A 23,651-nucleotide genomic window follows, 5' to 3' on the forward strand; every position below is an offset into this window, starting at 1 on the left:
AGCTGCTGCGTATCTCATATCCACATTTACTTAAAAAGTCAAGGGTTCAAAGTTCTCTCCTTCATCTTTACTAGTAACAGCATGAGCTTTAAGGAAAATCTTAGTAAGACTTTCAGGATAAATGTGCAGTTCCTCTGTAATGACACAAAACCCACGTGCAGTTACATCTCTCATTAAATGTCAGCAGTGTGTTTAAAATTGTGGTGTGAACTTTATACACAGTTTGGATTGACTATAATTTATTTTGACAGCCTGATTCACACTTATACCTCTTTCATTTCAAATTACTGTAGAAGTCTTATGGGCTTACTTAAAGTGTGTGGAGGTTTATTTCATTTCCACTTCAGCCATGCTTATACTGCCTGAGAGGGTTGTGTGAATTAGCAGGAGGCCTTAAGTGTTTTTAAGCAGTGGTGTGGCAAAGGCCAAGCATTTGGAAGTACTGCTAAAAATGACACTGCAAAGCATTTTTCATTTTTAATTCTTATGTTTACACCTTTTGTTAGAAATCTAGACCAATCTTAATATTTTTGGGCTGCTGATTTTCCAGTTTTCTTCTCTATGCTATTTAAGTACAGGTTTTAATTACAGGTGGGAGGATTATCTATCACATCCAAATTAAGGCGTGTGAGAGTAGAATACAGGGTGAGACTTCAAATTAATTTAGACACATAACCATGTATTAAAAAAGAAAAAAGAAAGAAAATTTGGAAGTGATTATTACTCATGCTAGAGTTATTTAATATTATTCAAACTAGAATTAAAGGACATTATTCAGTTAGATGTAATAATTAAGACAAAATATTGACCATGTATTGTTCCATACGACTTTGATGGCATTTCCATATCACAGTATGTGTCACACTCGTCAAATACAGGAGCCTGAAACAAAGTATCTAGGAGTGCTTGATACTCAATGTAGAAGAAGGTTTTTCTAAAGTGTCTTGTAGACTAGTTTATTCTGATCTAGTCAGCTTACATAAATGGTCAGTGTATATAAATACACTGGTAACTATCTATCAGCTGAAGTACACCTTTTGTGTGATGCATGTAGAAAACAGTATTATGCCTCGAATCATACAATCACAGAATGCTTAAGGTTGGAAGGGACCTCTAGAGGTCATCTAGTCCAACCCCCTGCACACACAGGGTCACCTAGAGCACGTGGCTCAGGACTGTGTCCAAGCAGGTTTGGAAGATCTCCAGAGAAGGAGACTCCACAACCTCTCTGGTCAGTTTGTTCTGGGGAAGCATGTGTTTTGTAACTTGTAGTGCCACTGTAAAAGTAGTGACTTAGTGGCTTAAAATTTGCATCTCCCTTCTTTCCTCCACCTATCATTATGGTAATTTCTTCTGTAGGTTTTGTGAATCATACAAATGGCAACATTTATTGCAGCAGAATTTGATGAATACTTCCATATTATTTTTGTTATATATAACAGCTACACCTATGTAATTGATGCATCTGACTTCTGCAAAGTGGCAACAGTAAAAAAAAGAGTTGTAGATGGAAAGCCATCAGACATTCATGTTCTGCCTCCTTCTCTTAGTTCAAGGTAAGAGTGTCTGCTAAAATCCAGAAAAACTATATTGTTAACTTAATGTTTAATAGAGCAGCACAGCCATGAAGTAATCCTGAGTACCTTTTGTACTATGCACCTTGCATAGTAAGCTCTGTTGGCAAAACAGTTAGAACTTCTTACATGATATTTCAGTCATTGTGAAGTGCTTTTTTTTTCTTTTGTCAATTTTTGTGACCTACGGCAAAATTATCAAGGACTAATTCCTTCCTCAGTGAAAAAGAAAATTGAGTCTGGCAGAAGATAAGGCTGTGACTTATGACATGATGAAGATAAGAAACTTTAATTTTGTCACATTAATGTGACAATATTTTCCCTTATCTGCTTATCCAATTCATATGATTCTACTAAGTTGTAACAATTCTGCAAAATAGATTTTTTCTAGCCATATATATTCTTCTAGCAGATATCTCTGTTCTTAAACTTTCTTCGAGGCTGTAAGGAGACAAGATATATACTAACGACATACAGAATTATATGGAACACATTTTATATTTGCATGTAGTATCGTATCACTGTCTGTTAAACCAGGGCTATTATGGAAGACAACAGTCCTCACCAATACAAGAGGTCGTTCTTTAGTGATTTTATCTGTTTTTGAGGGTTTATATTCTTTCACTTTTATCAGCAGATTTTTATAAGCATTCTGATAAAGGTTCTGAAACTACTTTATTTTAATGGTCTGATGATAAAATATCTGAATACTTTCCTATTTTCTTTCCTTTTATGAAATGTTTTTATCCAGCTGTTACTAGCACAATATAAAACTGAAGATACAAACCTTGGAATAATTTTTAAAGCTATGTTTCAATGCTTAACATTTTATGAAATATGCTCTGTGATGGAATAAAGTGCAGAAAAATAAACTTCTTTGTAACGATATGAACTTAACATATTTGCCTGTTTCTTGCACATCTAAGTTTTCCCCACAATATCCTGTTTTATCATAACAGGGACTTGTAGAACAACTTTATATAACTGTCTGACATTGACCATTATGCAACTTCTCTCAGGAGACAGACAGCTGTTGCTCCCAAGTAAGAATGCTGCAAGTAGAGCTCAAGTGACATCTTTGTTTTAATTAATACAGTTCTGGCAAGCCAATCAATGACAAGACCTTGATTAGTATATAGCAGGACAGTAAGTGAAAGAGCATATAAAAATACACAGAAAGAATGTTTAGAATATTATTTAAAAGTGAATGAATATATTTTTTTCCGTTACTCAACATACTCCTTCCTATTGCTTTTCCATCTTTCTGTGGCAGTCCCTGTGAAGTGGGTGGGACTTCCTGTTGTGATGGACTTCAGCATAGATTGCAAAGGGCTCCTGGTCCTGCCAGCCAATCGCAGGGCAGTCTGTGAGCACATGGGGTTTGGTGTTTGCAAAATGACACCCACCATGGGCAGAAGAGGGTGGAATGCATAGGCCGTGTTGACCTTGGTGTCAAGCAGGACAGACGACAGCCACTAGTGGTGGAGTTTCCACCGGAAGTTTGGTGCATGGCACCAACCATGTCTTTCTTGGGTAAGAGTGGTCACAGTTCCTACCCAGGCTACATCAAGTACATCAGTACAGCCTTTTCCCCCCAAACTGAGTAAAAAACAAGGCAGAAGTCGAACCTTTTTTCTTGGAGAAGACTCTCTTAAATGACCTAGTTCTGTGTTGTTTGCTTGGCTTCTTGCATGATTGGGACAAAGATTTGAGCCAGAACTGGGGTATCTCACATTGAAATTGAAAGGTTTCTTCAGATCTCTGCACGTGAGGAGTCCATCATGCATAGGGTCAGGAGCTCAAATGCTGTGTTTCAGACTGGTCAGATTTTCAAAAGTGCCTTGGACACAGACTTTTAAAATATTTTAAAGTTACCTGAAATTGTAGGTGGATTTTTATATGTGCAGGCATATATCTTCTACATTGGTAAATATCTTTAAAATTCTTCTCATTCAATGAGAAAATTTTGCAAGTCTGCCTTTCACTGAACATCAGTTGGAAATATATATGTTTTTCTTACCATTTATAACTGGGTGCAAAGCTTATTGCTGTTTATGCTAATAGCTTCTAAGAAACATGTCCATTTCACATTTTTAACACTAATCAATCAAGTTGCTGAATTTTATATGATCTGGAACTGCTGGTTATTTACTTGGATTGTCTGAGAGGAAGTCACATAATACAAACTTTGTGATATCAATACTCTACAGCAGTCAGAGCAGCACTGAAGTGAGAAAGTCATAATCTGGTTATTTAAAGAGGTGGCTGCCATGTGTCTAATCATAGTCTATTAGCTAACATTTCATTAAAATTCAATGTATTCAGAATAATTAAAATTAATTTAGTGATCAGTCAGGTCTGTGCCATCTGTAATACACTTTTAGCCTTATAATGGCATCAGCTATACTGCAAAATGTACACAATCTCACAGGCAATCTGGTATAAAATTTATTCATTGTTGAAAAAGAAAAACTATCCCTCACCCAAATCATGCATTTCCTTTTGTAATAGTTATCTCTAAGGAAGATAAATGTGGCATCCAAAATATATACTACAACATTTGGACTTGCAGTTCATTATCCTGGAAAGCAGCATTAGATGACATAAGAAATTAAAAAACTTTTCAGAGCCAGGAGAATCAAACCACAATTGTATTCATCAGCATAGCAAATATGGACTTTTATACAAAGATCTTTCCATGAACTTGCAAATATCTTTTTAGTTATCTACGCATTTAATGCCCTATGAATGTGGAAGCTTGGCCTTTACTCCCCAGATATTATAGCTTAATTCCTATTAATTCAGCTTCCCTGAAACCAGGATTACCTGTTTATAGAAATGCTTGCTTGCAAAAAAATACTGCCCACTTTAAGCTATGGCACCTGCATCAGACAGGCTCTGTCTTCATCTATTGCAAAAGCCTTTCATGAGGGCACCGTTTTGAACCAGTGCCCATGCCAGTCCGCAGCATTCAGCAGTGTCACATAACCAAACCTCTTGGTCTTCTGCAAGCACCGCAAAACAGATGGAAATCACACAAAATGGCAGATAAGGTCATTATAATATAAAAAACGACCACTTGAGCAATTCGTTCTGGGCCCTTCCCAATATGTTGATTCACTAAATTGTTTAAGGGAGGATGGAACAAGATTTTTGATAGATCTTTAAAGAAGCAATAAGAATATTTGGCAAAGCTATGGGCTGCTTACTGTAGCTGTGGGAAGAAATGATTCTGTCATTTTCATTAAACTTGATTCTGAATACAATAAACCCTCTCCCCCCCAGTGATTAAGTTAAGTATTTCAGAAGGCACTGGGTTGTATCGCTATGGTAACCCAGTGAACCACTCACATAATAATTGTGTGCCTGACGTATACATAAAGATTTCATTTTGTCTCCAAAGTACAATGCTTAATCTTTTCCTGCTTTCTTTCCCCATGTCAGGGAAAAGATCAGTTTTCTTTAACCTTGCAACATTGTATCTACTCATTTGTCAAGACAGATTATACTCTGTATGGTTTCGTTTGTGTAAATTTGACTTAAAAGTCATGATTTGAAAACAGAACATAGCAAAAGTTATAATAGATATCACCTATGAGAAGTCACACATTGTCAAGAGGACCAAAAATAAAATTGATGTGTGAATGGTGAACTGCATCTGGATATGTATAGTGTGGATCAAATTTGACTCTGCATGTTTCAAAGATTTTGAAATTCAATAAATGTATATGCTCATATGATTCACTGCATTGAAGTCTAAATTTGAAACTCACATATTCTGCCAAGGACAAAACAAGTGTTTTTTTTTTGGGGGGTTCTGTAAATGTTCTCTATCGAACCAATACGGAATCCAATTAAAAGCAAAAGTTTTATTTCCTTGAAGCCAGTTTATACGTTTTGCTTTAGAAATATGTCAGTACTTGCATTTTTATGCTAACCTAGCTACTCAGAAGCCATTTGTGTTTTTAAATAGTGACAAAGAAAACAGCATCATGACTTTCCTGAAAAGGAGTATTTATATTTTGACTAGTTGATCACATTGTAAAAGAAACTACAGTCAGCTAAGAGACTGGAAATAGATTGCTGATTTTTTTTTTTTTTGATTGTGCTCTGTTTTGGACACAAAGAGGGAATCAGTGAAAGGTCTCACTGGTAGGAGACAATGCCTGCACATTGGGTTCTTATATTTATTGACTTTATTTGATGAATCCATGGGTTAAAAGTCAAAACCCTAAATTTTTACTGCAATTATGTTAAAAAAAAAATGGTAGTTTGTTTCTTAGGTAAACTTAGAAAACTTATGTTTCTTCAAGGCTCAGACTACCTCTTGAAGTGAACATTAGCATGAATAAACCTGAATCAGAACCCAAACTGCTTATTCTTTGCTTACACTATTACCTAATCATGTGCTGAGAAATCCCTGAAATCTGTGCAACATCCTACAGCAGCTGGTGGGGAAGGAACACCAAATAACTGTCCTGAGTCCAGAAGTCAGAGGGCCCCAGCAGACTAGGTAGTAATATAAAAAATAAGAAGGAATGTATTTCTTCATGCTGCGTTTAATTTTAGCTCAGGGCAATGAATGCTGTCTTGAATGTTGAGCAAGAAGGGATGTTTGATACCACAGACTGCATAAAAACACGGGGTCCAGCCCCTTCCTTCAGAGTTTCAGTGAAATCCTGAAGTTTTTGAGTTTTTGATCAATTTTATACTCAATTTTCAGTTTTGAAATGAAGTTATACATCTCATCAATTTGCTTGACAACAATGTATGTTCTGTATCCACAAATATTTTAGCCCATTTTTAGTATATCTGCATTATCTATCTGCAAACAATCTTGTATTCAGTTTGTGCAATCTCTTCTGAAACCAAGCCTTATTGTTTCCAATCCAAAAGTATATTCCAAACTAGAGTTGCTTTTAGATCTTGCTAATATTATCAGTGGTTCTATTTTCTGAAATCTGTGGCTGAAAAATCTGGCAGTAATTCTCAAAAAATACGTTTGTGTACCTAGACCACTTTTTTCACATTCATTTGACCCTCAGCTACATGATACTTACCATTAGTACCATTTACTTACCATTTATTATGCTTTGGCATATACACTTGAAACTTCAGGAAAGTGTTCATTACTGAGCTTGTATTTTACTGTGACAAATTCATTCCCATTCTATACATTTCACGACCAGCATGTCAACTTGAGCAAGTTAAGCTTTTAAGTTTCACCCCGACCTCAATTTTGGCAATTCTTGTTTTACTACTTCATTTCCACTACAATACCACTTTTCACTGTGCTTAATGCCATTAGCTTACAAAAGCTCAAAGCAAGTATTCATTTAATTTTAAGCCATGTATAGTTCCCTGCATTGTTCTCAGTGGAAAGCAATACCCGTTCTTTCATTGTTATAGTCTTATTGGTGGGACCAAAAGCCTGATTTGAAAGGTCTTATTCAGCTTAATTTTTTTTTTGATTTCTTATGCAAAGCTTTCTCAGTGACCACTCTTTTCTTTCTCCCTTCTCCACTGCTCCCTTTTAATTCCAGTATCTTGCTTATGGTTTTCATTAATTTCCTAGAAGTTAAACATCATACGTCACAAAATCAGGCTGTAACAGGTAGAACTTATCATAATCAGGATCATTTAGTCATCAGGATCATTTAGTCCAGAAGCAACACAAAACTTAGAATTTTGCTTGTTGGAAATAACCATCAGACAAAACAAATATTGTTTTCATAATACATATCCTGGGGAACCCTCTTCCATGCTCCTGACTATAGAGTCACTGCAGTAAATGGCAAATGTAAAATAGAGTCACATAATGATAAATTCTTTGAGAGGTCATGCCCAGTGTTCCCCACTAAACTGTGAATAAAGACATAAAGAAAAGTACAACAATATAATCAAGTAAGCAATAAGCACACTTGGGAGGACAGGAAAGACAAATTCTTGTAATATCAGCAGTAATGGCAATAAAAATGTCTCCAAGAGGAAAGGAAGACTAAATATTGCTGACAATTAGTAAATATTATCCACTAGATTTAAAGAAATAAAAAGGAATATACCTTTAAAATAAACTAGATTTCAATTGCAGAGGTTCAACTGAACAGTATTCTACAATCTATATACCTGTTGGTCAACAATAAGCGTGGTAACTTATCTGCATTGGAGTAGATTAAATGAAATTTGAAATCTGTAAAAGCTTTTCCTTGGAGTAAGCAAGCATTTAATTCAGGCATCTAGAATGCTGTTACTGACAATTTCCGGTAATTTGAACCTCAACCAAAAAAAAAGTACGAGCAACAAGGTGGCAGGGAGATGTGCCAACAAAATAAATAAATAAGCTATATGGTACCGGATCACTGGTGAGTTTTTGCTATTGTTGATGCTGTTTGTTTGTTTGTTTCCTTTAGGGATTGAAGTATAGCGACTGTATACACACAGGGTAGTTCACTATCTTACAGTCTAATACCAGGGTAGACTTGCAAAATTAAAGCAAGAGACACAAGTACCGCTGATGGAGGCTTTTGCTGCTTCCTGAAGACCATGTACTGCATTCTCCTGCTGTCTGCTGGAATTGCCTATTAACTCGTACTGATTGGTTCACTCAGCTCTTATCTCACTGCTACAACGATGCAAGACGTGGTAATATTGTAGATTTGATTATTAAGTGATGTGCTGCTTCTTCAAAGAAGAAAATCACTTGCCTATGGCAATAGCATCACCTGCTGTTGGATGAGGAATCGACATCCCCACTTCCTAAGATTACTAAATTCTTATTTTATTTTTCAGGTAACACAACTGAAAGTGCAGATCAAGATAGAGAAAAAAGACCAGATAACTCATGCTGAATTGTTTTGTTGTTGTTGCTGCTGCTGCTGTTTTTTTTTTTTTTTTTTTCTTTTTTTAATAAAAGATTACCACATGCTGGCAAATAAACAGTGGAAAGATAGCCATTTTCTGGTCTAAAACAATATTGAAGAATGCATATGGCTTTATCACAATCATATGTTAGGATCTCTGGTATGATCTTTGCACAGAGAAAGCTGAATATTTTGATGTTTGAGACTTTATATTTTTCTAAAATATAAAAGAAGACTCAGTCCCTACCACAAAAAACTTCTAAGCTGCAATTGGAATTAATCCCTGTTTGGATTTGTAAATCAACGTTACTGATTATTTATAAAAAGATTTTTTTTTTTTTGCCGTATCAAATACTCTTAAGTCTTCACTTAAATCACATCTAAGAACACTATTTTTTAAGTTTTATAATCATACATAAACATAGATTTTTTAATGAACAAAAAATTCACTTTTGTATATCTCTTTGGTTGAAAGATGCTGACAAGAGAGACTAAGTTCAGACAAGAGCAATAGAAATGAATGCAAGAATCGAGTGATGGGTAAAGATTAGAAGATACAAATTGTATAGCTTGGCATCAAAAAGCCTAATGAAATTTATGACAGCAATCTATAACTGTTTGACTAACTAATTCTAGTAATAAGTGATAAATTAATTAAGCTCCTCCTAGTGTGCTGTAGCTATCATTAATAGGATGCGCTTAATAAAAGAGAAAATATAGACAGCATACCAGAAAAAGTCCCTTTTGGGCTAGTCATTAGGTTATGGAATAAGGTAGTATCCCAGTTTATTGTCAAAAAACACATGATAGCAGAAAATAGCTTTATTTAACAGAGATTCCATTTCTTTCAACAGAGTACATATCCAAGCCTCTAACCCCTGAAAAATTTAACCACCCAAGAAAGGATGGGAAGTTTGGGATTCTTCTGGCATAACATTGAGATATCTAAACATTAGGAATTCAGCCCAAACTACTCATCTTAATCGCCTCTACTTTTAATGGTGGGAGGCACTTACAGAATACACCTCATCCACACCTAAAATGTGAATTGCCTCCTCTCCATCTAGAAAGGAAAAACGAGATGACCTGCTCTGACTTTGGAATCACTAATAATATGATGACTATAATACAATATTCTATGTTGGCTACTCAAAATGGGACCCTATATTATTTTGAAAAGTGATCACATGAAAAAAATATCAATTAAGACGGTTCATGTGGTTTCAGAAATGAATCAGGATATCTTAAAATAAAACCTTGATGTGCTAGAAAATATGCAAACAAATTAAGTGGGTTTAATAGTGTCTACATTCTCGTGGCAATTGATGAAAACAATCCGAAGCTTTCCTCATCTGCTTTTCTTTAGAACATTTGGTATTTCTTTTCTCAGGAAGTCTGACTATGATTATCTACCCATGCCCTCATGATTATCCTTCCCGCTATCATGTTTTTCCTAATTACTTCCTCGAGGTTTATTTCCATTTTTGTGTGTGTGGTGATAGTTACATAACTAAAATATATATGGAAAGAAATAACTGACAGTAGCAAATCTTTGCCAGCATTTACACCAGAAATCCTGCATGTTTTAGGATTATACATTCCCTTGGAAATGCGCTTAGCCCATTGACACATAGTGGCCTGAACCTTGGCTTCTGTCACACGTAGTTATACTTCATCCTTTCCAAAGTTTCCTTTGAAGTCTTTTTCTAACATTTAGTTTATAGCTTTGGGCTGCTGTATTTCCATGCAGATATCAGCACTCGCCTAAAATCTGTCACTCATTTCCAGAAGACTCTGGAGCTTTTGGAGAAATCAAGCTGTGTCTGGTTCAGGCATTTCTGGGCCTTTCGCTACATCTGGGGATACCCCCTTGCCTCACTAGTTTGCTTTTCAGAGCCTGTGGCTGTGTGCTCATTTTGAACTGTCTGATGAAATCTCAAGAAGGTACAAGTTCTTACTGAATTAAACTACTTCTCTATTCCTAGTGATTCTCTGCTAGATATTCATTCTTATGGCAACAGGAAGTTTGTGTTTGTTTGTTTGTTTGTTCTTTACATAATAGATGAAAACCAGCTTTATTTGCTGGTTTCTTAAGTGGTGTTGCGCTAAACCACAACCAGATATTAAATAAGTAACTTCCGGACTGCAGCTCCCTTCCTTACAACATTCATGTAAGGCAGAAAGGTAGAAAAGTCCCATACCCTAGCTGTGGATAGTTCGTAACTCTTTTACTTCTATACCCTCTATTTCAAAGGTATATCACCTTGCACTTGCCAACATTTAATTTCTTATGTTTCTGTTACATCCAACCTTTTAAGTTTTTTCTTTGTTTTGTTTGTTTGTTTGTTTGTTTGTTTTGGACAAAAGGACAAAGAATTGTTTGGATTCTTCCAGCACATATCATTAGCATCCCTATAAGCAATTTTATTTTGTTTCTCCTGTGATAAATTTCTATGGAGCTCATTAGTAGAATTAGTCACAGATGGTTAATATATGTGTGCATACTCCTGTTACTTCAGTCCAATGAAAATATATGGATTCAAACACTGAAATATTTAAATGCAAGTTTTCTTGCTCCATATAATAAAATTAAATCTTTTTAAAAATAAAATCAAACCTCTTTAGAAATAATAAATTGACTTAACGTATAATGAACTCTTAACTGCAAACATCTAATGCCGCTTTGAGAAAAAAATATTTGCAGGAATTTCTCCACTAGAGGTCTCTAGAGAAATACAAGTTGCATCACTCAAAAATTAGTGCAGTTATGTTAGACTTTTCGTATTGAAACTTTCTAATTTTGTTGAAGATAAAAATCAATGCTTTTCCTATACATTTCTCAGATATTTATTTGGATATGTTCTTCCTCTGTGGATAAGAAGAAGTCCTACTACTAATCATTAAAATACTTGCACAATTTTAATGAATTTTACTGTTAAATTTTCAACACTACATCCTTTAGGAAATAGAGTATTGCAAAAAGTAACTAGCCAAAGAAAGGAAAAGATGGTGGTCTATCCACATTGCAAGATTACTGAAGAACAAATTAAAATAAAGAAAATGGTAATGATCACAGATGGTTACAGATGTTGATTCACCAGAGCAGTATTTTGGCTTGCAAATTAGCAAATGATTACTTTGACATGCTATTCATCCAGCCATTATATCACAGGCAACAGAGTCTGGTGTCATTGTTTATTTTTATATTTGGACTGACATAAATGTAAATAAGGAATAGAACTCATGTAGCTTGAGTGTTTTTTTTTTTTTTTCTTTTCTTCGTCTGGTTGATGAGATTCAAAATAGTCATTTCCAGTTAAAGATCATCTCATGTTAGGATCTGCGCACTTTTTTTACACTACTTAGTAAACCAACAGTGGTTTAGAAGGTTTACAGAAAGTCAAGCTTACAGTTACTACATTTTTACATATTTACATTATTACATAAATATCTACATTATTACATTTTTCTTCTATTTTATTTCAATTAATCTTTGTGTCTGAATTGACTCATTTTTACTGATGTTTCTTTCATTAAATATAATGATGTCACCAAGGAAATCAAATCAACATCAATTTTCTTCTGATTTGGTCAATTAATGACTCAGTATTTAGATATCTTCATCAGCATTTTCTGTGCTATCTTAACACATCTACCACTATGCCAAATTTTAAGCTTAATATATAGTCATTCTTTAGACTATTTCTTCTATACCTCTAGAAATGGGAGCTTTTTGGACACTAATAGGCATTCTTTATATGGAAGCTGGAATTAATGAACTTGCTGTCATTATTAGTTCCTACTATGTACAGAATCAAGGACAAGTGGATCAGAGAATGATATAATAAGAACTACTGATTGAAGAGCTGATACCTCTGTTACCTCTTTACCCACCACAAACCCTTAGACGTAAGTAACCCTGCCAACTAGGGTTCTCTGCAAATAGCAACTGGATCTTTGATCCAAAAGCTAGAAAAAAATCAGAATATTTGCTCTGTCCAGGCTGTTATTTCTGGATCTGTGGTGGCTAGCTTCTTATTGAGCTCAGTGCATAGCGAAGCAGTCAATTCTACTCTCTCTTTTTTTTTTTTTTTTTCTTTTGAGAAGGCAGGTTACAGTCAAGGAGCTAGATTTGCTCAATGTTTGTGCACTTTGCACCTTCCATAATGTTTTGTTCTTCTTTTGCAATATAGTATATTCTCTAAAGAATGGCTCCCTCAAGCATCTAAATGCCTTTCTGTCCACCTCCTGTCATATGAGGGATGCGTAACCATAATTATTGTTTTAACCTCATTACAGATGTTCTTTTGGCATAGCACATATTAAATGAACAAACTTTCCCATTAATGAAGGCTCTCATGTCATTTTTCCTTAAAAAAAAATCCATTTTTGTCGTTATTGATTTTTGTTGTCTTAGCTTTTAGTTCAATTGACAAGGGAAAAATACACTGTGGTATCATGACAACATATATTGCAGTTTCAAAATTACCATATCAGTGCAGAATAGGCACTGTACAACATATTAAAAAGCAAAATGATGTATATCTAATAGAGCACTAACCAAAAGGACTAAACCAGTCCACAGTTGTTAAGTGTATATAGTTATCTTAGTACCCCCTGAACAAATAGCTATACCATGATATATACAAACATCATCTGTAGCCCTAAACAGTGCAAAATACCAGATTTAGTGATTGATTTGAACAAAGCGGAATGAGCATAAAAAAGTCAAGAAATCTTGTAGTTGAATCTTGAAATTTTGAGGCTTCATTGTTGAACAACTTTAATGGATTATCCTTCAATTTTCTCATCTATAAAAACGAGGAAAATAAAGCGCAATTAAGTGAGGCCAACTAGCAACTCAGCCATAGATAAATATCAAAATGGTGATATTTTTCAGAGGCTCTCTTGCTGCAAGTAGATAAAAGGTTTGAGACAGAAGCTCTGAGAGGAACACAAGGAGCACAGCAGTGGATTCCCTTAGAGCTTCTACATGTGCTAGTCGACCCATCACCCCCATGAGCCGATCTGAAGGTGATTTCAGACCTGCAGTTTGCCTGAACTCTTACACAATTTAGAGATGCTGATACTGCTGTGAGCTTTCCCCTGTCATTTGCAGGTACGAAGAATATAGGCTGAAGAAAAAGGATACTCTACCATTTATCCAAATGTCCCTCGTTTTAACCTATGTGTCCGTTACACCCAAACTCACAACCATGAAGTACTGTAGTTACTATAATTATTAAATCTCTTTCTCTTTATTTATATATATATGTGTCTATTTGTAGTCTATACCTATAAAGATATCTGGGAAATTCTCACTGTCTCTGGGAACTGCTGCCTGCCCTTTTTATCTTTGTCCTAAAATAAGAGAGGGCACCCTAGATGAGCCACCCCAGAACTGCATTCTTTTCCCATTATTCGTATAATTATTCTGATTTTGAGGCAACAATAGCAGCAAAGTATTGCCATTACAGACTGACCTATTTTCATAAGGATCTGAAATGAACTGTAGAATATATATCAAAAATGTATTTATATATTAACACTTCTATATGAAATTTTTCCTTGATGTGAAAATTACAGATTCCTGGACTGCAGTCCACACCAAATGTCCCTGTAGTTTTGTGCCTATTACTCCGCCTTTCTTCTTCAGTTCCCTTATTGACAGCTCAGAATTACATTTTCTCTCTACTTCACAAGAGGACCAAGGTCTGTACATAAACAGGTACGTTATACAAACTTTCAGAAAGTCGGTGATCTGTGTGTGGCTACATAAAGCTCTGAATAAATGCTTTCTGTAACCGCAGTATTATTTTTAGAATTAATAAGAATATTAAGCATTTGATGAAGTTACTAATTCATAAATAGAATATGTGCTCATAAAGCTTGTTGTTTTCTCAAGTCACAAATGCTATTCCAGTTTATTGACAACAGCACTGTTTGGGATTGTCATCAGCTTCACTGTATAAACAACTCATAGCTGATAACTATAAAGACATAGGATAGCAAAGTATAGCAGTACAATTTCTATGGGAAGAGACAGCATCTTTCTCTGGATTTAAACAAAACTTCACAGAACGATCCCAACTTCTGATGGCTTCTGTGTTATAAATACCAAATTGTAAGTCAACGCTTAAACTTCTCAAACTTTTTTTGCTGTTGTGTCAGCAGAATAAAATGTTAAGCCTTCTGTAATGAGGAAGAAATTAGTCAAAACAGGGTGGAAAAAAAAAGCATAGTTTTTGCGGTTAATGTATGGTATTAATTTAGCTCACTGAAGCTGGCAGTTAACGCTGCTCTTCTGAGGAGGGTGGTACAAGTTTCAGGTTGTTCCTGTGGTTCCCTCCCACCACCTTCCAGCATGTATATAAATTGTCAGCTCTCCAGACCCTTTGCCAGTTCTCTCTTCTAGTGTTGCCAGAAGCATTAGAGGACTAAAGATGAAGATGCTTTCCTTGTTCGCGTTTTCCACTTTTTTATTGTGTGCTTTTAAAGAAGCAGATGCTTCTGCTCACTATGACAAGATTTTAACCCATAGTCGAATAAGGGCACGCGATCAAGGGTAAGTACATTTTTTTAATGCATATATATAATATATATATTTAAAAAGGGGACTTCTTAACCTTTCTTATCTCTGTTTTAAATGTGATTTGTACACTATTCATTCTTAATATGATTCAAGTAAAGTTTTTTTTTTCAAATTAATTATTATATTAACTATTTCACAAGGAGAGTTCCTAAATAAAACATGAAACTTTCTGGGCAGTGTCAGAGATAGGATTTGTCTCTGAAATATATATATATATATATATGTTAAACTTCACATATATACATATAAACTTCATATATATATATATATGTTGAACTGCATAAAATCTAGACAAATCTAAAAAAAAACCCACTTAGCAGTAAATAAAGCACATGTATTTTGCTGTAACTTAATTACAGCTCAGAGTTAATAAAACGGGTCATCAGAAATGGTTAATACTTATTATCAAATGTTTTAATAGAATTGACACATAATCCAGGGCGTTTGTTCTCTTTATCCCGTGCTAATGAAAATCATGAACTCTGCTTGAGTAATTTTCAGCACGGGGTTATGAACTGGGGACCCCTTTCTGAAACATCTGTTCCCACTAGAAGGGGCAAGGGGGCAAAGCCCTTCGTGGGCGCTTGCCAAGCGATGCTGGCAACCCAATTGGTGCAGGCAAAAGGGACTAATTTGAACAAGTTGTGTTGGGGAAACAAATGTGTCTGAACACATTTTCTTTTGATAGCAAAAGATATTCTGTGAAAGAGGATTATTTATTATTCTATTGTCCTTTGTTGCGTTCTCCCACCCTGTATATTGTGAAGCACATGCGCTAACTGCTGAACTGCTGAACTTTTGTACTGTAAAAGCATATTCACTAGTAAGGAAATGCTATTTTGCTGCTTTGGATTTGCTCTTCAGTAATTCGGCACTACCATGCTAAGGAAAAGATTCTTCTCATTTGAAGTCTCTGACTCCTTTGATTTACATGGCATTTTACCCTTTGGTTCCCAGTAATTCCCAGAATGTTTACTTAGGTGCCTGGGGTATGTCAAACAGTTGGTAATCAAAATAGCTCATTGGCTTCCAGAAGACAGGGCTTCTTTCCTTCTGCATAAAGAAGCCACTTTTCTTCCCCAATTCCCTATGGCCCTCAGCAGCACAGATGTGCTCAGAATGAAACCTTTAGTGAAAAGAGCCTGATCACATTCACAGCTGAGCCCCTGGTGACTGGTAATTCATTTTTTTTTAGTGGGGGAAGGGAGTGGAATGTAAAGCATATTAAAGTTTGGCACAGCTGGGAGTCACTGTCCAACAGGGGCAGAGGGACAAGTGAAGGAATCGCCTCCCCATAGCAGGGTGGGATGTCCAAGGAGGCCAGCTGTGCAGTCCCAGCAGCTTGCACTGCACTTGGGAAATCCCACTTGCCAAAAAGAAGCCAGATGCCTGATTCTCACCCTTGCTCACTAGAGACTGTACTTGCTGCTATTTTATATGTTAAGTTTGAGAGGTGTACAAAAAATCTTTTAAAAAATATCTCCCATTTTCTCCTGTAGTCCAAATGTCTGTGCCCTTCAGCAAGTTATGGGAACGAAAAAGAAATATTTTAGCACTTGCAGAAACTGGTACCAAGGAGCCATCTGCGGAAAGAAAGCGTAAGTAATCTATGTTTGAAAGATGTTCCCTGTTCTCAGAGATTATATAATGCACAATTAGAAAATCCTCCTTTTGTCAGGGGCAGACTACTTTTCTGTTTCAAATGCATGGGCCAGAAAAGTCCTCTTCATAGGCTTACAGCATTTCAGCTTCTCTTCAGCTGCTGTGAAACCAGCTGGATAACTGACTCAATAACTGTTGCCAAAAAATAATTGCAAAAGGAGTGGAAAGTCTGAAAATGACAGCTCAGTGTGGAGCACTTTTCTAAGTTCAAAGGGCTTTCAGACATTAGATGCAGCAATCCTTATCTCAGTGAAGCACTTAGGAGTTCTATTTTTAGCATGAGACACGAGGATAAGTGACCTGCACAAAATACAGCGGGATGTCATAAGCAAGCTGTGAAAAGGGCTCAGCTCTCCACTGAACAGTAGTGTGCTCATTCTGTAGCTTTCCACACATACAAAACTCAGACCATACTTGTGAACATAGGCATCTTTAGTCCCCCGTTTGGGTGAATTTGGCATTCTGTTGAAATCTGTGTATACAGCTGTGTCTTAGTTATTGCCTCTTTTCACAGTGCAAGTCTTGGCTTCCTCTTTGTGGAAGAGTCAATAGCAACAGTCATTGCTTCCGCTTCGCCCACAGAGTAGCTTCAGGGAATGAACACTCAGAAAATCCCAGCCTAGGCTCTGCCCCACCTCCTTCACTTAGAATTCAGCAATTTATCACAGAGAGATATTTTTTACTCAATAGAGTAATATTTTTCTAGGGCACCACATTTTCTCTTGCTGCTATGCAAATACTTGGACAACTTTTGCCTTTTTTCCTGTTGTCACAGGAAATCTTTACGTTCATTTTCCATTTCACAGCATCCAGAGAGGTGTAGGGTAATGTTTTCAGAAATATTTAAATGCATAGGGAATCCAGGCTTCATTTGCTACAATGACTCAGTGCATTAGGAATCTCTTAGTAGAAGTTAAATAAACTTTTTCAAACAGCCAAGTAACTTTAAATACACCATTCAAAAAGTCACTTAAGGCTCTTCTACCTTGAGACATAAAGATGTTAATTTATATCAATACAAGTTGCCAGTTATATGCATAATGAAATGAATTCCAATTAAATTAAATTTGGATTTAAAAACACTTAACATCAGCTGTAGGTCTAGATGTGAATGTAAGGTGAAAAGGAAATTTTGCTTTCCATGCTCAAGTCTTCCTTACAGGAAGTTAATATGAAATAAGAGTGTCCGCAGGAAGTATTAGCCATATAAGCCAGCCAAGGATAAAACCTTTTGTAAATGAGCTGTTAGATTATCTTGAAAATGTTTTCCTGATCAACTTTTAATTCCTAAATAAATTCAGATGGAGACTTTAAACAAGGGGTGGCTGACATTTTAGAATGTGTTAGACTCATGTTATTGATTTGCTAATTGTCAAAGTCAAGAATAAATAGCATGTACATTTTCTGGCCTATCTTTCAAGTCTAAAAGAGTGTTTCTAAGTATATCCAAAAGAATGTGATTCTAGAAAAAGAAATAAAGTAGAATAATCAATTTGACTTTAAACAATTACCCATAGCTCACACTGAATCCAGGTGAACTTTTCCAGACAAAATACTTATCAACTGAAAATGTTAGATTTTGTAATTTTATGTGAAATTCATTGATTTTTTTTTTTTGAAAGTTAAAGAAGTTTATTTTGTCAAAGAGCTAAGTGCAACAACAATCTGGTTTGTGCTAGGGAATAGAGGGCACAAGCATGATGTAATACAAGTATATTTGACTCAGATTATGTAATATGACCTTGAGTTTGCCAGCCATACTAGCAGTGCTAATATGGGAAGTGTCCTGCATTTCCTCATGCTCTCCTCAGTTCATCTACACATATACAACAATTTCTTAATGATAAAAAAAGTTATTTCCCATTTAAGATTGTCGCCTTTCTTGAAAGTCAACTTTTCTTTTTAAATTCTTTTTAAATTTATTCTTTTGATTTTAAATGGTTCATCTGTCCTGACTAAATGTGTGTGTGTGTATATATGTATTCTTGGGCATGCTGCCTATATTTAATGAGATATGACTAATCAAGTCTCCCAAATCATGACTATGTTCATGAGAGATGCCTGCAGTAATGATTTTTGCACTACTAAAATCAATAGTGTGAATTTACAGGCAGTAGTCAGGCAAAGACCTGAAGTGGGCTTGTACTGTGGTTTCTACTGCTCCTAGTACTTGTCAGAGTCTTTGTGTTTTCTGGAATTCCTGAAAGATGCTGTATGTCATAACACAGTGTTGGAAAGGATCCTTAGGGAAAAGACTGAGGAAATACGTAGCAGGAGGAAGTTGTCTCCTGTTTTCTTTCTGAGAAAATGTTTTGGCTACTCTGCCAGCACACCAGAAATTGATGGGATTTGAGCTATACTTCCAATGCAATGAGACTCCAGCACAGTGTCTGGCCTTTCAAGTACTGCCATGGCTTTGAAGTCTAAACTCTAAAGTCAGTCTAGACTAAAGGAATGATATCATGGTCTCATCAGAGCCCAAAAAAGACTAAACTTTCATCAGCTGAGTTTTCACCCTTCATTGGATGACTTACTTCCTTAAGGAGGTAGAAGACAGCAACAACATTAAGCTACACAGAAGTTGCAGAGGTAATGCTAATCTTCATACAAGTGAAGCGATTCTTCTAAACACCCAGAGATGTCTTTGGAACATAATTTGCTATCTAGAATACTAACTAGCCAGTCGCTCCTACTTTGATTTTGGCTATGTTTTATAAGCAATTCCAGATAGGTCCAAACATTTTTGTTGTTGTTGTTTGTTTTTTATTTGTTTTATTTGTTTATTTTTTGTTTATTTTTGTTTGTTTGTTTTCATAAAAATCACACATAAGGTTTGGAGCTCTGGAGATTTGAGGATGAAAACAGAGATCAGTTTTCCAGTCAAACTATCTCTATTCAGTTTTTTGAGGTTCTACAATTTTATGGGCTTTATTGGGATCTTTCCTCCTCCTGCAGAGGGCATTATAGTACTGACTTCCCTTTTTCATCACTGCATGTACTGTAAACAGTCCAGAATATTTCACCTTTCAGCAAAGTCTGCCATACCACCGACTTGTTTGGCACTACTTTTCATTCCATTACAGACACACTAGGAAGAAGGATATTTCCTGAAAATGACTGAGACTGAAATTTGGATATTCTCAAAGCTGATGTTGAGAACAACTTATTCCTGTGGTTTTATTCCTAGATAGATGTCATGTCTTCCCATAAGCCAAAGTCTGCTCGGAGCACTAAGCTGAGAGGAGTTCATTGCTTTACTGAGCTAGAACAATAATGAGTTAGGCAAAGAGAGATACTTTGATATGTAGGAAAAAAAATGGTTTTAAGCAATAATTTGGACACAGTGGGCCAAGATTAGATGGTGACTTTGTTTACTTTACTGGTGGGAATGTAGAGGAAGGTAGGCTGAAAGACATTTTCCAGAGCCTACATAACGTCCTAAGGAAGAAACCTGCTACAGCCAACCTGTGGAAGACACTGAGCAGAGGGACTTGGGCAGAGCTTGAACATATCTACAGAAAAATATCACCTATGTTCTCACTTCTCTTTTGACAATCTTACAGATGCACAAGTACTAAAAGAGAGGCTAGAGGAGAAAAACAATGTTTACAAGACTAAGTTAAATTATAGAACTTCTGGTATTTTTATGACTGTAATAGGGCACCTGGTATAACAGTATTAGCTGTTAGTGGAAATCAGCAGACATTGCTAAAGAGGTTACTTCAAAAAAATAGCACTAATCCAAAGGACAATTTTTTTGTTGTTGTTGCCAATGTCAATACTAACTATTGCCCTTTAAATTTGTTTGTGGTCTGTAGAATGTTGAAATTTGACAATTGAGATTGTTCTATCATTTACATTCTCCATTCACTGTTGTAAATTTCCAAGTGGGATCCAATCTAAAGATTTGCTAAAGTAGAAGTCTATTGGATCAGAAAGCTTCCACTCTGTTGTAGAGAACATTTTATCGCCATGCCAGCAAGGACAAGAAACAGATGAGTCCCAGAGCTGATCTGAAAAATCTAACAAGTACTCTGTGAACCAAGGATATAAAGAGGACTTAAGATAGCCCAGCTCTGCACCCTTTTCCTTTGATTACTTAATAAAGAATGTATTAAGAATGCAGCATTATGCATTACCTGAGTAAATGCTATCTTCTTATACTGAATGAGCAGAGTGATACAAATGAGGATAAATTGTAGCAGTATTTCACCTGAGTACTGCATTTGTGCATGAGCAGTTCTGTGGAACTGCATCCTGTATCACATTTTAACTGGTTCTAACTTTTTAATTGTAATCAAACATGGAGGACATGAATACTGTAAGCAAGAAGTTATAGTCATTCAAATTTGGATGACTGAAAAATATTGCACTTTACATTACAAATCACACAATAAAAAGGGCACTGATCTTGTAATGATTGGCTGGAGGAGCATGGTCTTGGTTACCTATGTTATGCATCCAGTTTTCTGCATTTCATTAGTTGTGCCATTGTTGAATATTGTAAGAAGAGTAAACGTGCCATATCTTATGCTATGTTTATACCTCAGCTTCCCCTTTCCTTTATCCAAAAGCTAATTAAGACTGCAATCTTCCATCATTGCCTGAGAGTGGAGGCAGGGTCCTGGTGAGGTGGAAGAAAAGAGTATTTTCTCATGAAAAAGCAGTTAACACAGTTGGGAGAACATCCTAATGGGTATTTCTGCTGGACAGTTTCCTTTAGTTGGATTTCTTTTTATATTAGCCTTTAACAGGCATGGCACTGGGACGAAGGATGCAAGGTTAATTTCCTCATTAGCTAGAGATCCTGTAGCCCAAATTTTGCACTCTTTTTGACTTCCAATGAGACAGTCACTCATTAAATAGCCATACAGATGTGTTTTTAAAAGAACCACGCAAACTCTTTTGGTATATATCATGTCTTGACTGAAAAGATACACATGCCAGAAAGGTGAATATGTCATGTGTGTATGTATATATGAGAAAACAGAGACAAGACACCAAATTTTCAAAGCACAGAGAAATGGAATTTGAGGGTTTTTTGACTATATTCTTTGCCAGTGCTATCAGTTTGTTCTAAATTATAGAATTATGATCCTCACTTTTAAAAATATACCTTGTAATTCTATTGCTGTCCCAGTCTGCTTTCATCTTCTAGTCTCTTCAAATAGCTTAGGTAGTGCAGTTGAAGCCCAACTTTTCATTTAAATAAGCTTTTCAGTTCAATGTGGTTGTGACTAATATTTTCTTATGTTTAGCTAATAAAAAATGAGAGAGCCTTACACAGCTGCCACTGAGAATCTCCAGTTTAAAAGCTGGAATGTAGTGGTAAAGACTCAGCAAAAATCTTCAAGAAATTACTGTTTAGAACTCATACTGCCAGTATCAGCCACACATATACAAATAAACCTGTTAAGTAAAACTAGGATTGCAAATTGTCTTTTTAATTCAGTGTATCATAATTTAAAAAGAAATAACTGAAACCCAAGGATTGAAAGTGTACAATTCATTTGAAGTTTCAGTAAGATTGTGTAATTTGCTGACATTCTTTCTCCTGATTAGGCCAAAATCAAATCTGCAATAACTATATGGCTTTAGTGTAGTGGTGCTTTCTTACAAAAGAGCAGAATTAGTCAATCATGTCTGCACTAAAGTTTTTATTTCTGTCATATTAATTAGTAAGATATTATGTCTTATAAGACATTCACTATTTAACTGGATGTTACAGTATGAAATTAGGATGATTAGCCCCAGTTTGCTGTTATGTGTAGTCTTTGCATACTCAAAAATGGAGATATCTTATTAGCATCTTCGTATAACGGTTCCTAGTTTCACACAGTTTCAAACAGTATTGCTAAATTCTCATCCATTCTAAGTTAATGTATGCTTCTATCTCTCTTTCTGAATTGTTGCACTCTGTTTTTCATCCTCACTAAATTTACCAGTGAATTTCCTTTTGTCTCAGACATCCTGTTTTTATTGGTTTCCTACTTCCTTCTTCATGGGCTTCTTTGTATTAAAAAGAGGCTGTCTGTAATTAGTTTTGTCGCTTATTTTTGAGCATCTTCAAAGTCTTCCTTGGTACCCTAAATCTTTGCCATCCCATTTTCTGTTAGGTTCTGTCTGTAGGACCTTTTCCTAAATACCTGTTGTATTTCTATATCCATTATATGGATAACCTCACACAGTTTTGTCATTTTATTTTCTGTTTAGTTTATTTATATTTTCCCACCACAACCCTGCTGCTATGACTTCCACTCAGTATCCCCACCATCTTTATTTCTGCCATTCCTTCACCTCAACTAATCCTTTCAGAATAGACCTATCAAAATAATTTTCTTCAGCTTATGTTCGTCACGTCATCTTTTAATAACTCATTGTGAGCTCTGCATCATCTCTCATCCTCTTCCCTAGCATTTAGTCTAAACTTAATGACTGCAGTCCTACTGTAAATTCAGAAGTCCTGCATTTAATACGGAGTACACTACAACCAATTAGTAGTCCATGTCAAAAAAGGTTGAAAGGAAAAGAAGGGCTGAAGAGCTGGAGAGTGTTTACATAGCAATGCAAAATCAGTAATAAAAAAAATATGAGTATGAGCTAAATTTGATTTTTTTTTTTCCTGGATATTACTTACCTTGGCCTTCATCTTTTCTCCACAGAACTGTCCTATATGAATGTTGTCCTGGCTATATGAAGATGGATGGTATGAGAGGATGTCCTGCAGGTACAAGCTTGTTTTCATGTGACTGAGCCTGTATACAAGAAGCATTCTGACAGTAGAAATTAAAAGAAATATGAGTGCTTCTTTTTAGGAGTTGTTGCTTGAGAATATGCAACTGCATTTCTATATACTCAAAAATCAGGCTACGGTGAATTTGATCGTGGTGAAAGGAGTGGAAAGGAAGACTAGAGTTTTTAATTTCTCTTACCTGTGCTAATACATTTTGCATAAATAAACCT

General features: G+C 35.7%; 1 protein-coding gene across 5 annotated transcripts in view; it reads left to right on the plus strand.

Moving 5' to 3' along the window:
* The first annotated feature begins 14,827 nt into the window (after nt 1-14,827).
* Nucleotides 14,828-23,651, plus strand: part of POSTN (periostin) — a 34,438-nt gene continuing 25,614 nt past the window's right edge. For 2 of the 5 annotated variants that reach the window (XM_010214968.2, XM_010214969.2), the window contains exons 1-3: nt 14,828-14,999; nt 16,526-16,624; nt 23,351-23,415. In XM_010214968.2, coding sequence (XP_010213270.2) covers nt 14,878-14,999; nt 16,526-16,624; nt 23,351-23,415 — 286 coding nt within the window. In that variant the 5' untranslated portion in view covers nt 14,828-14,877. The remainder of the gene's footprint in view (nt 15,000-16,525; nt 16,625-23,350; nt 23,416-23,651) is intronic. The other 3 variants (XM_088522232.1, XM_088522234.1, XM_088522233.1) reach the window with 3 other exon arrangements.

Source organism: Tinamus guttatus, unplaced genomic scaffold (assembly GCF_059628265.1).
Source record: "Tinamus guttatus ecotype Peru unplaced genomic scaffold, ASM5962826v1 Tinamus_guttatus_pri_ptg000150l, whole genome shotgun sequence".
NCBI classification, from domain to species: domain Eukaryota; kingdom Metazoa; phylum Chordata; class Aves; order Tinamiformes; family Tinamidae; genus Tinamus; species Tinamus guttatus.